The sequence below is a fragment of the Episyrphus balteatus genome, chromosome 1 (assembly GCF_945859705.1).
Source record: "Episyrphus balteatus chromosome 1, idEpiBalt1.1, whole genome shotgun sequence".
In the NCBI taxonomy this organism is placed as follows: Eukaryota; Metazoa; Arthropoda; class Insecta; order Diptera; family Syrphidae; genus Episyrphus; species Episyrphus balteatus.
This window is the reverse complement of record NC_079134.1, coordinates 175,743,573-175,768,758: the sequence shown is the minus strand read 5'-3', so window position 1 is coordinate 175,768,758 and position 25,186 is coordinate 175,743,573. Positions and strand designations below refer to the sequence as shown.

At 30.6% G+C, this 25,186-nt stretch overlaps 1 protein-coding gene across 1 annotated transcript in view; it reads right to left on the bottom strand.

The window, feature by feature from the left end:
- The window catches only part of LOC129907900 (protein Wnt-5), a 124,298-nt gene extending 99,664 nt beyond the window's left edge, over positions 1-24,634 (bottom strand). Inside the window, exons 1-2 of the mRNA XM_055984392.1 lie at positions 23,591-24,634; positions 1,940-2,752 (exon numbers count right to left, since the gene is read on the bottom strand). Coding sequence (XP_055840367.1) covers positions 1,940-2,043 — 104 coding nt within the window. The 5' untranslated portion in view covers positions 2,044-2,752; positions 23,591-24,634. The remainder of the gene's footprint in view (positions 1-1,939; positions 2,753-23,590) is intronic.
- Between the last annotated feature and the right edge of the window lie 552 nt (positions 24,635-25,186).

Here is a 25,186-nt window from a genome sequence, read left to right as displayed (position 1 = left end):
TCAATTTGAGCCCGCTTTCCACATGATTTCGAAAATCCTTAGGGTTTTGCAGATCACAGTTTTAGAACCCAGACCTTTATGTGTAGAAATCATTTTTAATTCTTTAAAAAAACGACGTTGTGCTGCAATTTTTTTTAACAAAGAATGAGACTTTGATGAAAATACTTTGGGCACATAGAATTCTTCGTTTTCTACCAATTTTTGAAATAATAAAATAAAAACTAACAAATTTGTGAACTAAGTTTAACCCACAAATTCAATGGGTTTTAGTTCATTTTGTCTGTTCGAGTTAATTTTTTTGTGGAAATTTATCTGTACGGCAGCAATTCGGCGTTTTTTTTTGCAATGGTATAGAAAAAAAGATTTCCAAAATATTAACATTTAACTGAGTACAAAAAATATTGATTTGCCTTGTACCCTCACAAAAACATTTTTTTTTTACCACCAGCTGCTAATAAAAATAAAACGTCAAACAACTAACAGTTTTAGATATAATCTGTTTTATTTGCCTTTAAAATAAAATATTATTTATTTAATAATTTTGGTCATACAAATCGATGAGAATCAACAAGAACAAATCTTTGTATCAAAACTAAAGATTCATGTTAAGTGAACGTAAGTTACGTACCTAGTTGCAAAATGGAGAATTATTATGATTTGGTAACGGTTTTTCGTGCAATGTGATCGTAAATATTGAAGAAACCATCAAAAATGCAAATCCAGCCAGAATAAATAAGAACAAAAATCAGCAAAATCGTCGAAAAAATGTCTATTTTTAGGCGACCGAATATTATGCCTAAATTCTTTCAGATTTTATACCATGATGGTGAATATATCCTTTTCTCTTTATCACAACGAAAAGTGAATCAATAAAAAAAGTGTATAGTTCTTTATTATAAATAGAATTCATTTATTCTCAAGTTGTTTTAATAATTTATAGTCCATTGATATTTTTTTTTTTTCTTTTTTTGTCAAGCTTGAAATATATTCACAAAAGCATACCTGCCAATTAGACGCAATCTCTAAAACTGTTATTTCAAACAAAAGTTATACACGTACATCATGCTCATTCAGCATTTCACTTCCTGTGATTTGTATTTTTTGGCAAATCCAGCTACTCAGGTAGCTGTTTCTTAAATATTTATAGACACACCGTTTTCGTGTTCCGCTTCCGTTATTCAGAAGTTTTTTTTTCCAAAAAAAAAGCTTCTAACAATACCGAACCGAGTATATGTATATAGTTGTTAAATAAATTATAAGGTAGATGTTTGTTAAGATTTATGAGCAGCGCAGATACAGCGCACACTTGGTTGGTCGTTGCACGCGACCTCAATGCAACGAACGTCTTTCTATTCCCATATCACAATCATTTCTCAAAAATAATTACATGTGAATGTGACTTCTTCATTTCACAAACTCTCCAAATCAGAACAACTTCTTTCACATGATAAAGAAAAGAAGGAAACGAGTTTTTTTTTGCTTTTGATGTTCAGCTCATCGTCATCATCATCGCAGGTAAAGTGGACATTCTCTTCAAAAAATTGCTAACTGCAAGTTTGTGAGGATTAAATATTAATCTACACCATTCGAACGAAAAATGCTATAAAGAAATAGAAGATGCGCCTCTCCAACTACAAAGCCAAACACAAACAGTGGGCGCGAGTATTATAGAGGATAAGGATATCTTTTAAGACAGATAAATTGCAAAATTTATGACCATCTCCATCGCAAAGTTGTGACTAACTTGTCCATAGAAAGTGAGAAAAAAAATTATAATTATCAGGTGGAGTGCACATCATCATTAAAACAGGACAGCATAGTCAGAAGACGACGACGTTTACTCGTATCTTGAAAGTTATACGAGCAAAGTTAAACTTAAAGATTTGAAAAAATTATATATGAAGAAAATCATTCATTCAACAAAAAAAAAAAAACTTACATCCATGTTGGAACACCTTGGAGACCGTTGCTGAGATCCACTAATGCAGCTAATATTAATGTAATAATCCACAGTGAAAAATGTTTCCTTTTAAGGAATTCCATTTTGGCTGCGGCTGTAGATGTAGTTGTGGTCGTGATGGACGAGCTTGTTGCCGTTGACGGTGTCGGTCTCGGCGTCCACCAACGACGAAGCCGTATGTAAAAAGTACGGAAATCTATTTTATTTTTTTTAAGTTAAATATGTGGGCAAGTTGGAAATTTTGCACCCTGACACACAAGAGGGAAGGTAGATTGTTCTTCGAAGGCGAAGATAGATTCACTGAGACGGAAATTCTAGATAGAATAATTTTTCTCACTTTATTTTTTTTATTTTTTTCTTCCTTTGTTTTCACTATTGCATTTTATGCAATTTATTTTCTTTCACCAAATTTCTTCTACTTTTTCACTCGGTACACATTAATTTTCACTTTTCCTTGTTGTGCTTGCAATAAAATTTATTGTGTTTTTGTTTTTGCTTTTTATTTTGTTTTACAAACTTTGATGTGTTTGAAAAACTACATCAAAAGAAAAAGGTGATGGAATGCTTTAGAAGACGGAGGGTTTTTTGGGGCTATAAATCCTTGTGATGTGAGCTTATTTGAATCATGTCTCAAAGTTTGTTTGTTGACTACTTTGTTGAATGTTGTTTTTTTGGTTAAGATACATGACACTTTATATGTGTGTGTCTCTTCTTTTTTGATCAACTTGCCGCTGCTGGCTGCTATAAAAGTCTTTCTCGTTGGTCGTCCAACTTGATAGTGCCGGTTTTCATCTGAAAAAAATAAACAAATTTGAATTAAAGAAGTTGTCGTAAATCTTTTTTTTTTTTTGGAAATTTATTGAAGTAGGAATCTGGTCAGAAAGCAAGTGTAATGCAGTAGGAGCGAGGATTGTGTTAACTATTAAAATTTACTAACTACCTGACAGTGGAGATAGGAAAAAATAACTAAGAGATAGCAATATAAGAAGATACTATTTGTCGTCGGATAGTTTGAAAGATTTATGATCCTACTTGGGTGGTCGGCGGTCAGTGTAATTGATGGCACAAGTATTTAACAGCTCATTATTTTTAGTCTTTTTAAATTAAAAGTGTGGAGATTGCGGATGGGGGGTGCAAATTGCGAAATACTATAAGAGATTTCTTTGAAATTCTTTTTTTATAAATATAAGGAAGAAAGACTTTTTATGGGGTATTTAAGGTATTTAAAAAAAATCCATTATGATTAACAGTTTTTTTCAGCTTTGACATCACAGAATCCCGTTTGCAATATTGCGAATAAAAAACTGTACAATTTAGGAAGTCAAACTTAAATTGTTTTATAAGTTTGTGGGAGAAAACAAATTTATTTTGAGGGTCACTGTGGCGTATGTGTAACTTTTTTTTGATTGAAAAATCTTAATGATTAATTTTTTAAACTTTAAAAAATTAGACATATTGTGAGCAACTAGCCAAATTGAAGAATGTTTAATAGGAGATTCCAATGCAAAATTAGTTTTGAAAAGGATTGAATAAATTTGGCCAGGTAAAACATTCTACGAGCAATCGATGAGTTCTTGAGCATAGATAAGTTTATTTTTATAAGAAAGAGAGGTTTCTAATTTGAAAAAAAAGCTCTAGGCATGGCAAATAATTTATTTGGTTTTATTTGTAAGATTTTGATTTAAATTGGTATTAATTTTAAATGTGAATGCATTTGGAGTAGGAAGTACAACTAAAATTAACTAATTAATTCGAACAGATGTGAAAGTAGCACAGAGTTACTTAGTAAAACCCAGGCTTCAAGGAACTTCAGAAAAATTTTAAAAGCAATCATAACGTTACCAAGTCAAAATGAATTAATACTTATAGCTTTTGAATTCTATTCAAAAGACCTTGTTGAAAACTGATTTGGTTGGTTTTATAAGCTTTTTGGGTCAAATACCTGACTGCACCGCTAAAAAATTAACGCTCTAAAGATGTCGTAAGAGCGGTCGACAAAAAATCGACCTCACTTGCTTTTATCTCTGTTCGTAATTTACAATTGTAAGACTATAAATCGTAAGTAAAGATCATCCAAATTATGTCACTTTTAAATTATTATTTTAGAACTTTTTTAAGCCATAGGTATTGAATCATACAAACAAATTTGTTTACTTCATTTTCATTGAATAAAACATCATCGTTAATAATAAATTCAATATTCATCAAAAGAAACTTCTTGTCAACGCCTTCATAATCTTTTGAAATCAAATAAATTAATCAACTTCAATTTTAACATTTGTCAATGTCCAACGATGCAATGAAACCTCTTTTTACTTCAATTTTTCGAAAATACAACAAAAAGGTCTTATTTTTTTTCTAGGTATAATTAATTGGTCCATTCCTTGCCACCATTAAAAAGAAGCATTGATAATGAATCCATTAAAATTTCCTTTTCTTCTTTTATCACAATCTATTTTTTGTGTTTTTTTTTTTTGCTTCAATATTCCACTCATCGAATGGACTATTACTTTTTACTTAAGAACTTTTTTGTTAAATACAAAAAAAAAAAGTGAAAACCAAATGATTGTGATAAATTGTTTCCATTTACCAGTAATAATAATGAGGTTTTGAAATTTTTCAACAGAATATTTTTTTAAATATTAATTCAGATGATTTTTTTATTTATTTTTTATTTCAAATATATCATAGTATCTACTTGTTGGGAAAGGTAGGTACTCTTTTAATGACGTTAAAAAAAATACTTCTTGTGAGCACTTCATGAAATGAGAAGTTTAAAAACTGGTAGAAGGTATGTACCATATACCTACTAGTTTTTTTTTCAAGTACTTTTGTCTTTTTTTTAATTTTTTAACTGCTTACTCTCATTTACGGCTTCTTGAACCGTACAAGTGTTAGCCAAGTGGTACTTTAACTCGCTTTTCATTCTCAGAGTTCTCGCACTTGCCCTAGTCCTTTTTTCTGGTAATTAAATTATGAATGTGATGTGTGCATCGTTGTGTGTAAAAATGTAAATGTGTATGAGTAAGAAACATGTGATGTAGGAAATTTTAATTAAAAATACAAACAAAAAAAGCATCACAACATGTTGCGCTGTATTCCAAGCATCAGCATTATGTTTACCTCGACAAATTTTTTAGTCAAGCTAAGAAATCAACCAACAGTAGGTTTGGGTAAAGTATGGAAATTACAAGAGCATATACCTACTTGACAAAAAAATATGATATTAATTAGAGCAGCTAGTTTAATGCTTTGTTAATATTCGCTCTGAATAACTTTGAACAACAACATAACATAATAAATGGGTGACTTGCAATTAATTTAATTAAAGAGGTCAAACAGAAATTCTTTTCAACTTACATACAATATTCATATCTTATTAAAATAAAATGTAAATTAAAGTTTAAAAGTAGATGTAACTTTAAGAGAAAGGAAAGAATCAAATGCAATTAAACTAATAAAATAGTGAGTAGAGTTTTAAACGTTATGTAGATTAGGTATATTTTTTGATGTAAGAATTTAAGTTGTAATGATTTTTTTTTTGTATAAATTAACTGAATTCTTAAACATATACATCACAATTTTTTGCGGTGTTGGTTTTACTGTATTAGGAATTCTACCTTTACCTTTTATTAATTTATTTAGTTTTTGGAATAAATGCGATTTTATTACAGCACTAAATTGTGTATCGTAAATGATTAAGTTACCCCAAATGTATGTAAAGTAGGTCTCTCAATACTGTCTATCTGTGTCTATTTGGAGCTGCAGCTTGATTTATGACTTTCTGAAACCACTTAACTGATATATCAACGAAAAATTCTGTAAGAAATAACAGTTTTTGGCTTCAAATTTCAATGCTCGAACTAAGAACAATTTATTCTCAAAAAATTATTTTTGTATTTTGAAAATAAAATTTCAATTATTTTTTTAACAGTTTTTCTAAACCCGAACCAATAGTCTTTTTTTGTTGTGTGAATTTATTAATTTCTTTTTAATGACATACCAATTTTTGTTTAACTATTTATTTAATAACGGCTCTAAAAATTATTAAAATTGTTTGCTTAAATCCAATATAAGTGAGCTAGTTTGTTATTATTTTTTAATGAAAATATGTTACATTATTAAACTAAATTAAAACATGAGTAGGTAGATCGTGATTTTGGATTGCAATGTTTTTTTTTTGAATCTCTTAATAACTTGAGAACCTCTAAAGGTGCATACAATATTTCAAACAACTCTGCATAAGTGTTCTGCATTTTCATTTTCTCAAAAATTCTTAAAAGACCTTCGGATTTTGAACAGATATGAATTTGAGGATTCTTTAGAATTTTCATTTCTACGGTAGCAACAGACGTCATCGACAAGTTAAAATATCCTGATATTTCCAATAAAGACACTAAACGTAATGAACTCGTTTTTAACAGGGTGTCCCAATAATACGCATTTTTTTAATTTTTTGAATAAAAACACACATTTTAATTTTTTTATATTTTTACACAAATTGTTAACTAAACATGTACCTACCGATCAAGCATAGAATAAAAATATGGCCAATGACCCTTTGGCTCTGGTTCGTCTATGTCGTTAAGTTGAACAAATTTTGCATTTCTTGTAAGGTGCCGTTTGCATTCAAAATAATTTTAAAGCTCTTTTCCTCTTTTAAGATTCAGCTTTAATAATCAGAACAATCAAAGGTACCAGCTATCAAATTTAAGAGCTACTAGCAAGAATGAAAAATGAAAAACAATTTAAAAAGTGCGCACTTAATGGAACACCCTTTATAAATATATTTTAACATTTTAAACCTTTGATTCACCTTACTCTATGGCATACCTAGACTACACAAAGATGTAAATTTATTGACTTTCAAAATCGAATAAAATTCACTTTGAAAAACTCTCTAAGGTACTTGTAAGTAAGAACAAGTAAAAAGTACATATATCTACGAATTTTGTTATGTTACTGGTTTGGGAGAAACCATCTAGGAATACTTTTTGTGCATTTTCATAAGTTTATATAAAAATATATATACAATACACTCTCCCAATACAATGTTCGTTCCTATAGAATTGTAGGATTAAACAAAATAAAGAAAAAAAAAAGAACATCAAAGACGTCTGCCGAAGGTATGTTGCTAGCTATCCGAATGATGCTATCAAAGCCATCCTGTTGTTGTTATGGTCAACAAGTCCGTATACACAATTCTTTGTTGGAAATCTGGTTTTGGCCTTTTTTTTGTTTTTTTATTTATTTCTTTGAATTCTTATGGGAATCGAAAAAGGAGGCTGGAACCTGGACCAAAGGAACTTTTGCCTCACATATGCCTAAGCGTAAGCTGATTTTGTGGTTGGTTTATTTTTTTCTCGTTAAGTGTTTTCCTTTTCTGTCCCAAGCTATAATTCTTCACTTAAGTGGGGTAATAGACAACAAGACATTTCATCTGTCTGGATACAAAAAAAAAAAAAACATCAAACATGGGTAGTTTTTTTTTGGTAAAAAGTCATTGGTACATGTCATATGAATATGTAAACACCAAAACCCGAACAAATATTATTAAAATGAAAATGAATAAATATTAAACCTTTTTTTGTTCAAATATAATAATTTTACATAGGTATACCATCCATTAAAAAAAATCAAAGAATAAAAAAAGAAAACCTGACTGTCACGGATATCCTTTTTGGATACATCCTCTTTATTCTTTTTGTGCTTTACCATACAAGAAACATGGGCAGGGGTAGACTGTATGTTGTATACGTCAGCTGCGGCTAACTACCGTGATAAAAGGGTTCAGATTTCATCACCCAAATACGGATTATTCCATACAGACAAACAGAGGGACATTTTATATGATATATCCTTAAATCCCCTTTCAACTATTGTTATAATGCTGTTGGTGATGCTGGATGGTGGTGCGCTGCTCGACTTCGGTATTTTCTTTGAAATTATATTTATTTGTGAACGAGTTTCTCTTGTTAAATTGTCAGTCGAGGCGTAATGAATGCTTAACATTGAAAGAGTATCAATCACTTGAGCGGATTCTTTGTTGAGAGAAAAAAGGAAATCTTTCAGACTCTAATCGATTGACAGAAGCTGATTAGCTATCCTTTGGGATGAAAACAAGTTATAGTTTTGTATTGTGAATGCTTTGATTTCGTTTTTGTTTCATTTGAAAGGTGATGGCCAAAAGGAATTTAGCCCAGTCGGGATGTACAAAAAATTAAGCTGAAATGGAAATAATTAGATCGTGCAATTTTTTTTTCATAGGACGGTAGAGGGGATCACTGAGAGCTTAAAACCAGTTTTTCGGGAAAATCGACCTTGTGCTTAAGCCGCCATCTTGGATTAAAGGTAAAACACGTTTCAGTGAATAACTCGGCCATTTTTGATTTTTGACAAAAATTATATATGTAAAACTTTTAGAAAATTTTATTTTCTATAACTTTTGTCTTAATAAATTTTTCTATATGACCCATATTTTTCGAGTTAATTTGAAAAAACTATACCCCTACTCAGCTTAAACTTTATACCCGCTTTGATTATAGATTTTAAGATCAACGCAATATGGGAGTGTTTTTATATGTTTTTGAGGATGATAAATCTAGCTGCAATGTTAGTTTTTGCAAATTCATGAAATTTTATAAACAAAAGGAACTATCTCAAAATCGGTAAGTGTCGTTTTAAACAAAATTAGTAAATATTATAATTGATGTCTAGCAAGACAAGCAAGTCTTTGAATTTTTCAAATCGGTTCATTAATGCCTGAGATATGACCAATTGTTTATAATAAAAGCTTAAAAGAGAGAGTGAGTTATAAACAATTGGTCATATCTCAGGCATTAATGAACCGATTTGAAAAATTCAAAGACTTAATTATCTTGCTAGACATCAATTATAATATTTACTAATTTTGTTTAAAATGACACTTACCGATTTTGAGATAGTTCCTTTTGTTTATAAAGTTTCATGAATTTGCAAAAACTAACATTGCAGCTAGATTTATCATCCCCAAAAACATATAAAAACACTCCCATATTGCGTTGATCTTAAAATCTATAATCAAAGCGGGTATAAAGTTTAAGCTGAGTAGGGGTATAGTTTTTTCAAATTAACTCGAAAAATATGGGTCATATAGAAAAATTTATTAAGACAAAAGTTATAGAAAATAAAATTTTCTAATAGTTTTACATATATAATTTTTGTCAAAAATCAAAAATGGCTGAGTTATTCACTAAAACGTGTTTTACCTTTAATCCAAGATGGCAGCTTAAGCACAAGGTCGATTTTCCCGAAAAACTGGTTTTAAGCTTTCAGTGATCCCCTCTATCATCCTATGAAAAAAAATTGCACGATCTAATTTTTTCCATTTGAAATGTTTAATTCTCCTGGGCTAATTTCTTTGGCTTTTAACTGAGTCTTAATTAACTCTTTCAAAGGAAAGAAGTTCTCAAGAGATGTTTATCATGATTTACTCATGGATATAAATAATGAAATTTTATTGTTGATAGGTAGTACCTAATTTAATTGAATTAACTAGATGATAATTTTGTTTTGTGATGGAACTACTACATTGAATTTCAAGTTAATTGGTTTGTTTTTTTCACGCATCAGTGTAGGAAGTACCATAATCTCAGTTTGAAATTTCGACATGGTTGCTTTAAAAAACTATTATTTTTTTTTCTCATGTGTAGTAGAAATATGATTGAAACATCATATTTAAGCTTAAATAATAAGCTTTCAGATTATATACAATTTCTTATAGGTTGTCATATAAAATAATCGACTTAAAGGTGATGGAAGAAAAAAAAAATTGTTTTTTTTTTTGCTTTTTGGGATGAAAATTTATTGGCTTCAAAAAAATCTAGCTCTTTTTTAGATGTTGGACAGACATGATTGAAGAAAATATTATTTTATAAGTTGTCACATAAAAAAAATTGATTTAAAGGTGATGAAATAAAAAAAAGTAATATTTTTTGATTTTTTTTTTTTTCAAGAATAATGATTTTTTAAGGTTTCACTACTACCACGTGTGAATTGCACTCATTATTTTTTCCATTAGTTCCTAAAAAAAATATTAAAAAATGTTGTGATAATTAAGAAGCTTCTAATATCGTTTTGTGATAGTCTTCTAGGATATCCTAAGAAAGTTAAGCTACCCATCCAAAGTGGTTAAGCTTGCTTTCATTTAAAAGATAACTTTCTATGAGGTCTCAAATTTAGCTCGATCTGTGTTCTAAGCTTTAGCTAGGATTCTTCTTCAATTGATCATTCTTAGAAAAATGACAGTGACTAGCGGTTTTGACAAGTATTGGTTTCTGGAGTGTGAAATTCTTTATTCTGTAGAATTTATGAATCACCCCTGAACGCCAGTTTTCTCCAACTAGAGTACAAGGCTATAAACACATATAAAAAACTTTACAAACTACGATTAGCTAAAAGTGCTAAGCTTCTAAATATATAATTTGAATTATTACTCGGCATGATTTTTGCTGTACCTACATTTAAAGTCTAACATGTGAGAAAATACGCTGAAACCAATTCGTCACGTCTTTCAATTCAAATTTAGCGGGAAATTACTCATTAAATACATGAAACGCGTTTTGCACTGCTTTGTGCTTCTGAGTTGCGTTCAATGGTTTTGAAAGCTAAATACCTAACATGGCTATGGACTTTAAATATAAGAGTTTTATATTTTATTATTAAAAACACAATAACTCCTGAAGGATTTTTTTATTATTTCGAATTTCTTTAAAATTTTACTGCCAGGTGCTATTAACATTCAAAATGATAATCTTAAAGTTCCTTCAAAATCATGTGTGCTATTTTTATAGACCTCCTATTTCCATTGAGAGCACTCTTGCAGGTGATTGCTTCTTCAAGCCAAAGGAATGTCTGTTCATTTACTCGCATTTTAAGAGGCACCTTTCTACCTCTACAACTACAATACCCGCATGGAACTAATTGTTAACGTTAAAGAAAATCATGATCCTCTTATTCGCTTCGAAACGCGATTAAAACAGCGTAAAGAAGACGAGCATTTATAAGAAATGCTCTGTAGTGTAATAAATTCCAAGAGAAAACACATAAGTAGGTGGATTCTGTGCGTATGTATGTATGTACCTACTCCTTGAGGGAACAATAACACCCAGTACACAATTACACATTATTATTATAGGTACATCTCGAAGTCTTAAAGCCTAGAACCAAATTCAAATGTTTTCATGCGTACATAATGTTTAGTTTATGCTTCATTGCGAGTTCATTGTGATGAAGAAGAAGGTTCTTTAGCTGGTTGTTCCGTTTTCTGTTCCTTTAACAACAACGAAGGATGCTTCGTTATGTCAAATTCAATTGCTTTTGCTTATAATAGTGGTTGAAGTTTCGAGGCACTATGCAACATCAGTTCTCTCCTCTCTCGTATAAAAACCCGCATTGTTGGAAGCGTAAAGCGATTATGCATGCATTTGGTTGATGATGATGAAGAAGGTGTTCACAAAAAGGAGAACACATTAACTTACTTCACGCAAGAAATTATCCATAATTCAGTGTGCTCGTTTATTTTGTTTTGCTTGTTTTTTTTCTACTCGTTTTCTTATTCGATTTGTTGCACTCACAAAATGATGCACGGAGATAATGAATTTGAGAGAGGTTATCTGGAAAAATACCCACTTCTTTGATTTTTTTATTTAGGGTGGTGGAACAGGAAATATGGGTTTTTTTATTCTTTGAAATTATATTCAATTCGTAACGTCTTATAAGATTAGTGTTTTGTATTGGAAAATCGATTATAAAGTGGACATTTTCAGGTTGGATTTGTCAATATTTCAATTAAAGTAACTGTCAAACGTACAAACAAGGTATATCGAATAAAAATACATACAACTGAAATATTGTTCTTCAATTTGTAGTTTGTGCTGGTTTTACGAATTCCATATTTCCGAATTATAGAATCAACCATACCGATTCGATAGAATTTGCACATCATCTGCATACAAAGGCAGTTTTTGTGAGATCTAAGATATCTTATTTTTTTTATATTAGTTCTGGTATGCGTGTGCCTCAGGGATCATTATTAGGTCCACGTTTTTTGACGTTGTTAAACAACAACTTACCTTGTTAACTCACAATCTTTAAAAATGCTTTCAAAATTGGATGTAGTAAAGAAATTGAACAGTACCTGTTATTTTTGATTGACCTCTATCATTTAAATAGGTTCTATTTTGTTAATTAAGAATGCAACCATCTCATAAAAATTTTGTCTTTTTAACAACTTTGGTGTATAAATGCCTAAGTCTGTTTTATTATAAAAACTTTTTTATTCTGTAAAAACTACATTCTCCGATCTGACACGAAACCAAAAAAGTTTTTAAAAAGTAGCATAATCCCAAACAAATAATTTTATTCAACGACGAATAAATTTTAGCTTTGTTCATTAATAAAAAACTCTTACTTTTTTTGTAGACTTGGTAGAAATATGATTGAAGCGTCATATAAAAGGTAAAATAATAAGCTTTCAAATGATATTAAATTAATTATAGGTTGTCATATAAAATAATAGACTTGTGGTGGAAGAAAAAAAGATTGATTTTTTTGCTTTTTGAGATGAAAATTGATTAGCTTCAAAAAATTCTAGCGCTTTTTTTTTAATGTTGGACCGACATTATTGAAGAAAATATTTAAAGTTTAAATATTAACCTTTCTTATGATATAAAATAAATAAATTTATTAGGTTGTCATATAAAAAAAATTTGGATTTAAAGCAAGATTTTTTCGATTTTTTTTTTTTCAAGAAAAATGATTTTTTAAGGTTTCACTTCTACCACGTGTGAATTGCTTTTTTTCAGTAGTGCATGAAAAAAATATTAAAAAATGTTGTAGTTTTGTGATAGTTTTCTAGGATATCCTGCGAAAGTTAATCTCCCCATTCAAATTATTTACCAAATTTTAAGCTTGCTTTCGTTTCAGATAACTTTATTTGAGGCGATCTGTGTTCTAAGCTTTAGCTGGGATTCTACTTCAATTTATTTTTCTTACAAAAACGACATTGCGTCTTGGCTAAAGGTCTTGACAAAGATTGGTTTCTGGAGTGTGAAGTTCCTTATTCTGTAGAAATAATAAAGTACCCCTGAACACCAGATACAATGTGCATGCAGGACCTAGTTTTATAAAAATTAAAAATACAATTTTATAAAATTTCTGTATTATCCTTCACCCTTTCGTACCTCCGCATTATAAAAAGTACCAAGTACCATAACTATTTTAATTTATTTCTATATTTAACTTATTTAAGCAACAAATAAAATATCTTGAAACTAAGTGACGACATTGTGAGGCATCACAGGTCTCAAGTGTTTATAGCTCCCTCCTATGCTCTATATTATGAAGGGTAACGACAGTCATTTCTTAAATTGGATTTTTTTTTTCAACTAATTTTCCGGCTTTAATTTCTGCACTCCATTCAGCAGTTTTTTATATTTCCTTGATCTACATATCCAATTTAAGGACCTTCATTATTTCCACTGTTATTGCAGAAACATACTTTTTTTTTTATTTTCATTAAGAGAGTTCATTAAATTTGCATGACCTCATACCCACCCTTTTTTATTTTTTTTATTCCAAAGTCAGCAGCCGTTCTGGCACAAAATTATAAATAATTCCCCTCCTGGCGCAGACTTTTAGTTACTTTCTCTATGTTTTGAATATTCCAAGCAAATCTGGCGGAAGTAATGCCATCCTGCTGAATTTTCGAGTAGTTCCGCTCATTTGTTTCTGTTTTGACTAAGGGCACTCTAAACCAAGCCAAGATGATGCGAGAGAGAGTGGCAAATGACAGGATGATGATTTATACCAAAAATATTTTGTAAGTGCACCCTTCTACATAACCTAACCACTTTTCGAGTGGATAGAGGTCTAGGTATCCTCTTATTTTCATATATATTTTATTAAAATCATATTATTCTGCTATAGTTTGTAGTTAAATGCCATATTTTTTTGTTTTTTCTTCAATTCTATAGAAGTAGTATGTAAGTGGTGGTTTTCTATATGCATAAACCATGAGTTTGCTAATAGGAAGCTTTTTGGTTTCCTTATATGAAATGAAATCATATCTAAGCACTAATATGAGAGTGTACGAGTAGAGTACACTACCTGGGAGCTGGAATGAAAAGGAAATCCACATTTAGGTCGAGTGTTTTGTCGAGTGTAGAATATTTCTCTTGATTCACCTCTATCCTGCAGGTAATGTAAATAAAGGGGAGCATATTATGACGGATGCCTGCAGCTTGTTTATTTTTGCTGTCCTTGCAAATATTTCCAGAGAATATAACTACATACATATGTGTGTGTGAATGTGGGTGTTGTGAAACATACACGACACATCATATTATTATCATGATGTGGAGGTATGTAGATAGTAGATACTCTTGAAACGTTATGTCTGTGGTAGCTCATATGTGGTGGTGGCAATTAGTTATTGATGGTCCTTATATTTTCGTTGCATATATACTGGAATATTGGTGAAAGATTATTTATGATTTGCATACACTGCAAATTCCGTAAATTTTATTAATTAATTTTTAAATGCAAAATAACAAAAAAACAGGATTGTATTGGAATGCATTTGAATTAATTTGTTCACTCTCATTCGCAGTGATTCAGTCTGGAATTTAACAAATGTAACTTAATTAGTTTCCTAATTATGAGATTGGTTTGATTGTGTTTAATTAACTTAGGTAATTTGCATATTTCCTATTTATATAGTTTTTTTTCAAATATGAAAATGCAAATATTATATCAACCTAAAATAACCGCATAGATCAGTAGTTTTAATTTTTATATAAAATAAAGTCGAACATTCCCCTTAAATCCCCGAAATTCAATTTTTGAAACTGCTGTCGTTTGTCGACCTCGAGTTCTTTACGTATACCAAAAATCATCGTTTTTCCACCCTACGTTTAGGAGATATTCAAAAAGCAAATTTTCAAAATTCCCAAAAAAAAAATACGCATACACCACAGTGTACCTACTGAAAATTTAAAAGTCCCTAAAATTCCTTAAATCCCCAAAAATTACTTTTTCAAAAATTCAAATTTCTGTCGTTTGTCCACATCGAGCTCTTTACGTATACCAAAAAACGTCGTTTGTCCACGCTACGTTTAGGAGATATTCCAAAAAGAATTTTTTCGATAGCAGTTTTAATTTTTGAAAAAAAAATTGATTTTTGGGTATTGTAGAGGAATTTCAATTTTTGGAATGTTCAAGAGCTATAAAATTTGCTATGAATATAGAATTCGAGGTGAACAAACGATTGCTGGTGGTTTTATATGTCTATCTTAAAATTTTAGCGTTTTTCAGATTTCCTTTCAAAAAAAAAAAGAATTTGCTCTAAAATTTGTTTGAAGGGAGGACAAACGAAAAATTTAAGTGGACGGTTTACAAACGAATTAGACAAGTTTGGTAATTTTGAGGCTTCACGGAGCTTATTTATTTTTTTAAAAAAAGAAAATGGATATTTTCAAGAATAGAAGACTCAAAACCCACTATTTGTGGTAGAATATGGAATTTTTTTCTTTATACCTAATGAAAAGACGGTATACGAAAAAGTTTGGATTTTAATGATCTAGTTCATTTAACAGAACTGAAATACTAGTTTTCAGATAAAAGGATGAAATATCCAAGCCTACATTTAGAGATTTCCTAAAAATAAAAAAAATTCAACAATAGTCCTAAGTCCTAGTTGTTTTTCAAAAACTCATATTTAGAAAATCAATGCATTAAAAAAACTCCTAGTTTTTCTTTTCATTATCTTTCAATTCGTTTGACTCAAATTTCAGTACAAAATGTTCCCTAACTTTCTACGACTTACCGTTTAGTTTTTACCATGTCATTTTATCCCAATTTATCCTATTTATTTATTGAATTTTTAGAAATCCTTTATAATCCTCTAAGTAAGCTGTAGTATATTTTGTCTTATGTTGAACTTGGCATCATAAGACTTAGCCTTTAAGATAAAATTGCAATCTATACCACACTGTTAACCAGGAAGTGGAACGATTTATTTATAGGTGCTTTACTACGTCAAAAACTAAATATACGTCATTTTAATTCTTTAAAAAAAATAGACTAAAGTAACGTAAAGTTGAAAACTACGCAGCACAATTCCTATAATGAACATTTCATTTCCCCTTCTTGGAGTAAATTTTTTTTAAGGTTAACTATTTCCGAGTAATTTAAATACAAGTTACACTTCAATTTGTAAACTGTATCTAAAAGTGTGTAATTTATCCCTTTGTTTGTATAAAAAGGAAATAAAAAACATCAGTTGATTCTTTTCGAAAATATCTGATTCCAAATGATTCTTTTTCAAAAGCTATATTCCTCAAAGGAATATTAGAATTTCTTAGCGTTAAAATTCAAGAAGCATCCTCAAGGGTTATAGTTCGACGAATGCCAACAAAAGAGTTGAATTTTAAAATAAGCACCGATTTTATTTGCACTTTCTTACAATTTCCTCCACAATCCTCGCACAATAATATCGACTGAATGTCTGTCACGTGCTTCGGCACCTTTGTCAACATCATTATTTTGTGCACTTATACTACCACCCTGTGTGTGTTTGTTCGACTTCTATGTAGTTTCAACATTTTCAAAATGACATTAAATGAAATGAAACAACGACGACGCGACGACGAAGACGATGTAGTACTCCTTTCCTTATACTCCTATAATAGTCCTATAGCATTGGTACACGGTAGCAGTATTTGGTGGTGGTGGGTAATAATAATAAGTAGGATTTAGGATGTTTTACGTTGCTTCTTTCTTGTTGACTTTGTGTTTTCCCTCTCTGTGTCGAAAAAGGTGTTTTTTTTTTTTTCTTTAAAAAAAACTCCTGATCCTGGGTCGTGATGTGAAATGAACACCCGTGGTGTAAGAAAGTCAATTTGTTTGTAGCCGACGAAGAAACGAAAATTACACAAATAAACGTCAGAGAATTAACTAATGGATTCGTATTTGATACCGCAATATATAGGGAAATGTTGGATCTGGATGGTTGGTGTGAAAGAGGTGGTAAACGTGGAATACCAACTAGAATCTTGCAAAGAACATGGTAAACGTGTTCATGGAGAGACACGTGGGCATGACTAATTGTTTCTAGGATTTCAGTTTAACCACGGAATTAAGTGACTTATTTGGAGTTAATTAAAATTTTACAGTTCCGTTTTATTTAAAACTTTGAATAAATAAATAGTTTTGGGAAAGTACCATAAATTTTTTATGAATTCGCTTACTACAATTCCTTTAAAGGGTTTTCAAATTTTGAAAGCAAATAAAGTTGAAAATTTTGTATACCTAGAGAAATTTAATTTAATTTTTGACGTGAAAACGTCTTATAAATCGATGAACCATGGCAATATCCCCGAAAAAATGACGCCATTTTCTCCCGTTCCACCTGAAATTTTTTGCACTGCGACATAAATTTCAATTAAAAATAAACTATTGGAGATACAAAAATCTTCTATAGCTTTTTTGAAAAATAATACTAATGAAGGATTTTGAAAAATTCAATCATTAAAAGCGCGACAATGTAGAAAGTTGAATTTTTTTTAATCGATAGATAAATTTATTGTAAGACTAACAAAGGTATTGAAAAATTCTAGAAAATTTCAAAACCAATGTTTTTTTTTAACTTAAATATGTAGTAGACCTTTGACAAAGTAGTGATTATAGGTAGAGGAAATTTTTTTTGGCAATTTGAAAAATGACGTTCTAAAGATAATGAAAAAAAAAATTAGGGACGGTTATTTTTTGAGTCTCTGCGTTTCCAAACATGAATTTTTTAAAAAACACCTACTTTTTTAGGGGTATTTTCGGGTGGTTTTTTATTTGAATTTGATGAAACACACATAACGAACGGTACATTTACTACAAGCTACACATGGCCAGCTACCAGTGTGGGAAGCACCGTAATTTCAGTTTGAAATTTCGACATGGTTGGCTTTGAAAAATTCTATCATTTTTGTTGTAGGTATTCTAGAAATATGATTGAAGCGTCATATAGAAGGTGAAAAAATTTTATTATAGGTTTTCATATAAAAAAAAAAAAGTTTTATTGGTGTTAGAAGATAAAAAAGATTGATTTTTCTCTTTTTTTGATGAAAATTGATAGGGTTTCTTACAAGTTTAAAATGTTTCCACATCTATATTTCTTTTAAATAGAAATTTTCAATAACATTATTTATTTATGAATTTACTCACCCAATTAACAATTTTGCTTCTATAACGATCTTCTTATTCTTCTTCTTCTTTTTCTTAATCTTTATTCTTATCGGAGTCGAAAATGTTAGGTGGTAAAGCAAAAGGAAAATTTGTTAATTTTAAACATTAAAAAATACATTTTCTTAAATAAAGAAATAAATAGAAAAAGAAATTTTTAGTCCCGGGGCCCCTGCGCACATCGCTGTCTTTGGTACTTTCTGGGGTGAAAAATCATTTGCACTGCCATTTCTTGACAAAAAGTCATGAAATTTTTGGTATGGACTGAATGATATTGGCATGGAGAGTACGAAACAGCTGCAAACTTTTTAAATTCAAAATAACAGTTCCAAAACTTTCATTCCGCATTCAAATATCTAGCGACAAAATCTTAAGGGACAAACGTTACAGAGAAAGAAAACATACTTCATCCTTTCGAGTGGTTTTATGAGTTGTTTTCGTTTATTTATATTTTTAAGTTTATAGTTTCGTCAACCAGAAAGTACACTAAGTAGCTATGTCCTACAGCTCTAGATCCAAGACGTGGCGTGTAATTCGAAACGTTCCTCTTAACTACTTCTACGAAACTGTCATTATAGAATTTTAAAAACTCTTTTCATCTTCATATCCTCAGCAAATTCTACACACTTGTTTCAAAATAAGTACGAGTATATCCAATCCACCTATCTATTAGTTCAAAGAAAGCTGTCAAAGAACTCCCAACTTCCCAACGGAATATCTATACAAAATAATTAATATAAATTCCTTGATAATCAACTAAATCCTCAATCCAGAGAATATTTTCTTTTTTCATATATTCCCATAGAGAAATTCCATTTTTCACAATTCAGTAGCAATTAAAATCACTTTGAGCTAGATATACATATAGCTAATTTTTCAATTGCGCGCGCCCCTTGTATAAGAGCGGGAACAAGGAACACCAACAGCCACACTTGCTCCACGTCATTTATCACAATCAATGGACAAGTTCATCACACGGAACCATGCAGCAGCCAGTCAAGCTCTTAGTTTAGCTATACAAAGGCAAACAAGCAAGCGGGGATCCCAAGAAAAACCAAGATTCTAATTTTAGATTTTCGTGATTTTTCATTTTCAATTTGATCCCAGTTTTTATTTATTTTTTAAGAATTTTTATTCAACCATTACACATCCCCTACATAGCAGCAAGAGGAACGTGTCGTTCCAGAGTCCCGCTATATTATATCTCTCTCTGTGCACAAAAAAACGAATGAAGTAATTGCCTGGAGCAATTACAAAAATCAACCAGCACGCAAGCAAGGTGTCATTTGAATACAGCTGAGAGAGGGGGCGAAAAATCGGGATCATTTAAAAAAAAGAAAAAAAAAAGTTTCAGTTTTTTTTTTGTTCAACTTCAACATCGACATCAACAGACAGGATATTGAAAGATGTTTTAATTGCAGGGTAAACACTTTATGTTTGCCGTATGGATGAGTGTGCACATCAGCGCGCGGAACAGAAATGATGCTAAAAAAAGGGTACTACAGAAATTAAAAAAGAAAAAAAACTGTATAAACGATTCTGGAGAAGAACAAATTGAAATTGCTTTTGCTTGTTTTGTTGGTTCCAAGCTATTTGGTTGAACGTTGAAGATCCTACAATTAGCCTTTTGTGTTTCCACCTTAAAAAACTCTCGCTCTCAGGTGTATATTGGGTATACAACTTCAGCACTCTTGGAAGTTCGACGATGCGCGCGCGATATGGCTTTGTGGCGCGTTTAAACAATTTGATTTCAATAAAACTGAAGATTTTGTAAATATTTACCAGTAAGCACACACAATTTAATGCTTAAGTAGGATGCAGATGATATAAAGATATATAGGTAGGAAGTCAAGTCACTCGTCATATAGAAACGGTCTGGCAGAGTCTTGAGTATACCTAATATTGACTATTGAAGTGTTGAATGACTGAAAAATCGCATTAGTGTTGAAAGTTTGTAAGAAAAACATTTATCAACACTTTTGTTTTGTTTGAATTGGTATAAATCCTTGGGAAGTTTATTTATTTTGAACTTGATGTTTAGAAGGAAAATTAATTGAGATATGTAAGTTAAGAGTGATGATTATTTATAACATGGTGCAAAATAGTGCGGTAGGTAGAAATTTTCTAAACAAGTATAATAAGAATATTTTTTTTGGTGTAAGTTTTTTAAGAGTTATGTCATCTAAATGTTTTGGGTCATTTGTTTCAAATTGAAACAATGGGTTTAGTACGTTTCTATGAAAATTGTTTTGCTTTATAAAAAAAATATGTATTCTAAAAATGGTTAATAGTAAGACCCCATTTCTCTTAACTCAAGTTGGTCAAACAACTCGAGAACCGGGGTAATTTGGGTAAGGTTATGGTGTCAGTTGACACATACGCTCCAAAAATGTTTTTCAGTCGCACCTCTTGTTTTTCTTACGTAGGTACGTACTAACTTTTCTATAAATTACCAACAAAAATAATGATTAAATTTACCCAAAAAAAAAAAAATGTCAACCCCTATCGGTATTTTTTTTTAGTTACTAATTAATGCAATTCCCAATGCTAACAACTTTGTTTTACTATGCAAACAAAAATATAACTCGAGTGCTTCTTTTAACCTTTACTTCAATATCGAAAATTTAAAAAATCGGTAAGTTTTGCTCAGACGAAATTTTGAATTTACATTAATTTTAATACAATTTCAAGCGAAAACTTTCAACTGCTATAAAATTATTTGCAATTTAAAAATTTGTTTTTTAAGTTTACACTTCCTACGTTGTTACTAATATACATTTCACCTTCAAAAAATCGTTCAAATTCAAAGTGATGCATTTTTATTTAGGTAGGGAGCGGGTCAAAATTCTGACTTCAAATTCTGCTTATTCAAGAAAATTCTGTTTTTCAAAATTCAGCTTTTTTTAAATTCTGTCTTTCAAAATTCTGCCAGCATTTTTTTGAAGAAAAAAATTCTCCTGATTCTGGTTTTTTTTTACATAGCATATGCGTTTATAATATAAAAATACACCTAATTGATGTATAATTTAAGTTTGGTACTTTTCTAACTACCTACCTAGAAGCTTGACTTTTATATAACCCACATCTATATATCGTTGAAAACTAATTAGAAACGATGTTGTGTGATAAAAAATATTCCTTTTCTTATTCAATTTTTTTATTATTAATTTTTATTTGATTAATTAAAAAAATTTTCAATTATTATTTTTCGAAGATACCTACATATTTATCATAAAAGAACTTTTCTCAATATTTTTAAAATTATTGATTTATCAAAAAAAAAAAAAATAATATTACAAAAATTGACATAGTACTCGTAAGTAAGCAATCTCAAATAAGCAGCAAATTTTGCGAGATGATGATCTTACAAAATTTTGCAAAAAATTAAAAATCATTTTCCAAACCCTTTTTTAATTTTTTGCAGAATTTTGTAAAACAAAATTATGAAAAGCAGAATTTTGGAAAGCAGAATTTTGAAAAACAGAATTTTAAAAAGCAAAATTATGACCCCGGCAGAATTGTGTTCCCAACCCTTTTATTTATTATGTAACGTACCCAACCCCAAATGAAATTTATTCCTTGCATATTATTGAAAAGCTTTGCCAAATACTATATGCAAAGTGCAGTTTTTACTTGCTCTATAGGGCAAGTATTAGTTTTGTGTCAAAAAAAAATTCGAGGTTTTAATCAAAACTAACATTACGATGACGGAGAAGTCCAAAAAAGTGGGTTTCGTCATGACGTCCGTCGGTCTGTGCGTCGGTGCGTCCGTGCGTTCATCTGTACAAGTAGCTACAGCCTAAACGGGTAGACGGATTTTTTTGAAATTTGGTATGGATGTTTTTTTCGTAATTTCCAAGGTTGTTTTTTTTTTTGTTTTTTAATATCTCGCTTAGAACGTATACCTCCCATACAAAATTTTTGAGTTATTTCAATTTTCTCGAAAACAGCTCTAACGATTTTGATTAAATTTAACACACGTTATGCTGTACATAGTTCTAACATAACTGCGTTTTTAGTTTTTCTCAAAAAATACGGATAGTGGAAAAATATGGTCTTTACATTTTTTTAAATCGCGGATGTCGGCTCTTCCCGTACATCATTATGGAGTTATTGCAATTTTCTCGAAAATTACTCTAATGATTTTAATAAAATTTTGCATACGTAATATTCAAAGTAATTGCAGTAATACTGCATTTTTAGTTTTTCTCAAAAAAGTCAAGTCAAATAAAAAAAATTATTTAACTAACATTTGGCCTCCATGCCGGCTCTTCCCCTACATCAACCAAATTTCTTAAAATTTTATATAGAGGCAGCACTTTTAATCTACAAGTAAGCTAACATAAAAGTGCTTTGAACTGCAAGAGCAAGTACGTGCGGCCCCAGTCGTGCATTTTATTTTTGTTTGGAAACGAAATCAAAGACGTTTTTGCAAAATAGCAAAACTTTGTACTTTTCCTTAACGTAGGTAGGTATTTTTCACTTTGCAGATTTGTGTAAATCCAATGAAACAAATTTTGCAAATTTTTGTTTAATTTTCAAAAAAAAAAAAAAAAATTATTTCCTCTTTGAAAATTGGCGTTTGGTGAAACGATATTCAAAAAGTTAAAGTCAAAAGTTGCGAAGTGCAAAGTGGACAGTGGTTGGTGCAATAAGGCCAAGGATAGATTAACCCGTCGGAACTGATTAAAAGAGCTTCTTGAAAGAATGTTTAATTTAACTTTATTTCTGGTATATTTAACTATATTATGATTAAATATACCTGAAGTAAAATTATTTTTCTCCTTGTATGAAGTGTGAGATGTTAAAGAAATTGCTCATATATGTACGACCGTTACTGCAAGTATGTAAACATTTTGTAACTATTCTACTATTTTTTATTTCTAAATCTTATTTCTCTCCATGTGTTAGTTTTGAGAAAACTTACAGTGAACTAAGAACACATAAAGAGCACCCACGCAGCAAATCAAATATATTTTTCAATCTTCTTCAAAAATACAAATTAATACAAAAAATACCACAAAAACTTAATATTCTTCATTAGTTCAAGTTTACATTCTAAATCATGTTTTTATCCCCCCAAACATCCTACCTAACTCTTTTTATATAAATCGTTAATCCATAAATTCGAACGGTGTCTTGTACTTCGATTGCCACAAGTACAAGTTCACTCCAATGCACAAAACACAAAGGGATATCAGATGCATAACACAACACCGCCACACCACACAACATGCCCTTCAATTACACCAACTGACAAGCTGTCCCAGCTCCGAGCTTCTGCTCCTAACTCCTGCCTGCACCGACACCGACTCTTGCCACAAAACTGCATTGAATAATTTATATAAATTTCTTCACCTGTTACTAAATCCAATATCGCATAATAAATTCACCACATTCATGCGACACCATCGACCGCACCACCGTCTCGTTTGTAGACTTCTTGGTTGGTCTTGGTCTCCTCGTTGTTCTTCGCTCGTTAGGGATCCCCGAATCCCAAGTCCCAAATCCGCAGTCGAAGATATTTCCTCGTTTGATGCAAAATAATTGAACCACTTGCGGGTATAAGTACGTTGGACAAATTTATTTATTCTGCTTCTTCTTTCTTTCACGTTTCCCACAAAACACGTTTTACCTTTTTACTTATATCTTCTTTTTCTTTTATTTTTTTAAATTTTTTTTGATCACCACACACAAAAACATTTTTCTATCTGAGTTGGTTCCCAAACCCTTTTTTCTTTCAATTTTATTTTATTTTCGTTGTTGTTGTTGGTATTTCTTTCTTTTTTTGCAGACCAATTTAGCTTTACACTATACTCTACAACATTAACCGGAAGGATAGAAAAGACACAAACAATTTTTGCATTTGACTGTGAAACATTTTTATCAAATGGCGCCCAACGTGCACCTCAGCACAATTGACATATTAACATACGAGTACACTTTAACACGCACAAGAGCGAGGTGTCCTTTTTACGACGAGACACCGACGACGACGACAAACGACGACAACAAAAAAACGGAAAAGGATATTTAATTTTGAAGAATAACAACGCAACAGCAAAAAAATGAAAAAAAAGAAACAACGTTAATCTTTTTTCATATATGCACAATCGCACAAACACACACACATACAAATTTACTGGGAGAAAGAATGTATCATTCAGAACTCATCTCCTCCGGTTTATTTATTTTTTTAAAGGTTGGTTTGGTAATCCAAAAGGAACAAAAAAAGGGGGAAACACGGCGAAATAACAACCCGATCCTTCTTCTTGTTTTACTTTTGAATTAAAAAACTGACTGCTAACACTGTTATAGTGGTAGAGATGATGCACTTTTTACGGGACACGTTGACAAAACCCGACCGTTTGTAGACACAGCTTGTAAACAACTGAAGAAGTCGTGCCAGATGTAAATAAACCCACGTCTTTTACTGATGCTGAAACTCGAAAAAAACACGGAAAGATGTTAGGCAACATGTTGCTAGAGGTGAATTTGAATTGTTTATGTGGTGAGTTTGAAAGTGGGATGAATGAGTTTTTTTTAGAATTGCAGAGGTAAAACAGCTGGAAGATGAGGTTTTGTTATGGTTTTTTAATGTTTGTTTTTAATTTCGACGAAAATTTCTTTTTTTTTAATTCTTTCTTTAAAGCTTTGATTTCAAACAAGATGATTCAAAATAAATGTTCAATTAAAATTGACTTCACGTTTGTATTTAGATGGATTATTATTTTTTTTTTTTTTTTCATTAGGTATTGAAGGGGTTGTATACTCAATTTTGTAATGTTAATGTTTTTGACCAAATGTGCAGTATATGAAATGAACCTCTTTCATAATAACCGAGGTAGGAGTATTTTTACTAGTGCGGCTGAATCTGAAACACATAATTAATTACGTATCTAATATTTGAAAGAATTCCTATGATTAAGTTTTACAAAAAAATTGATAATAGAT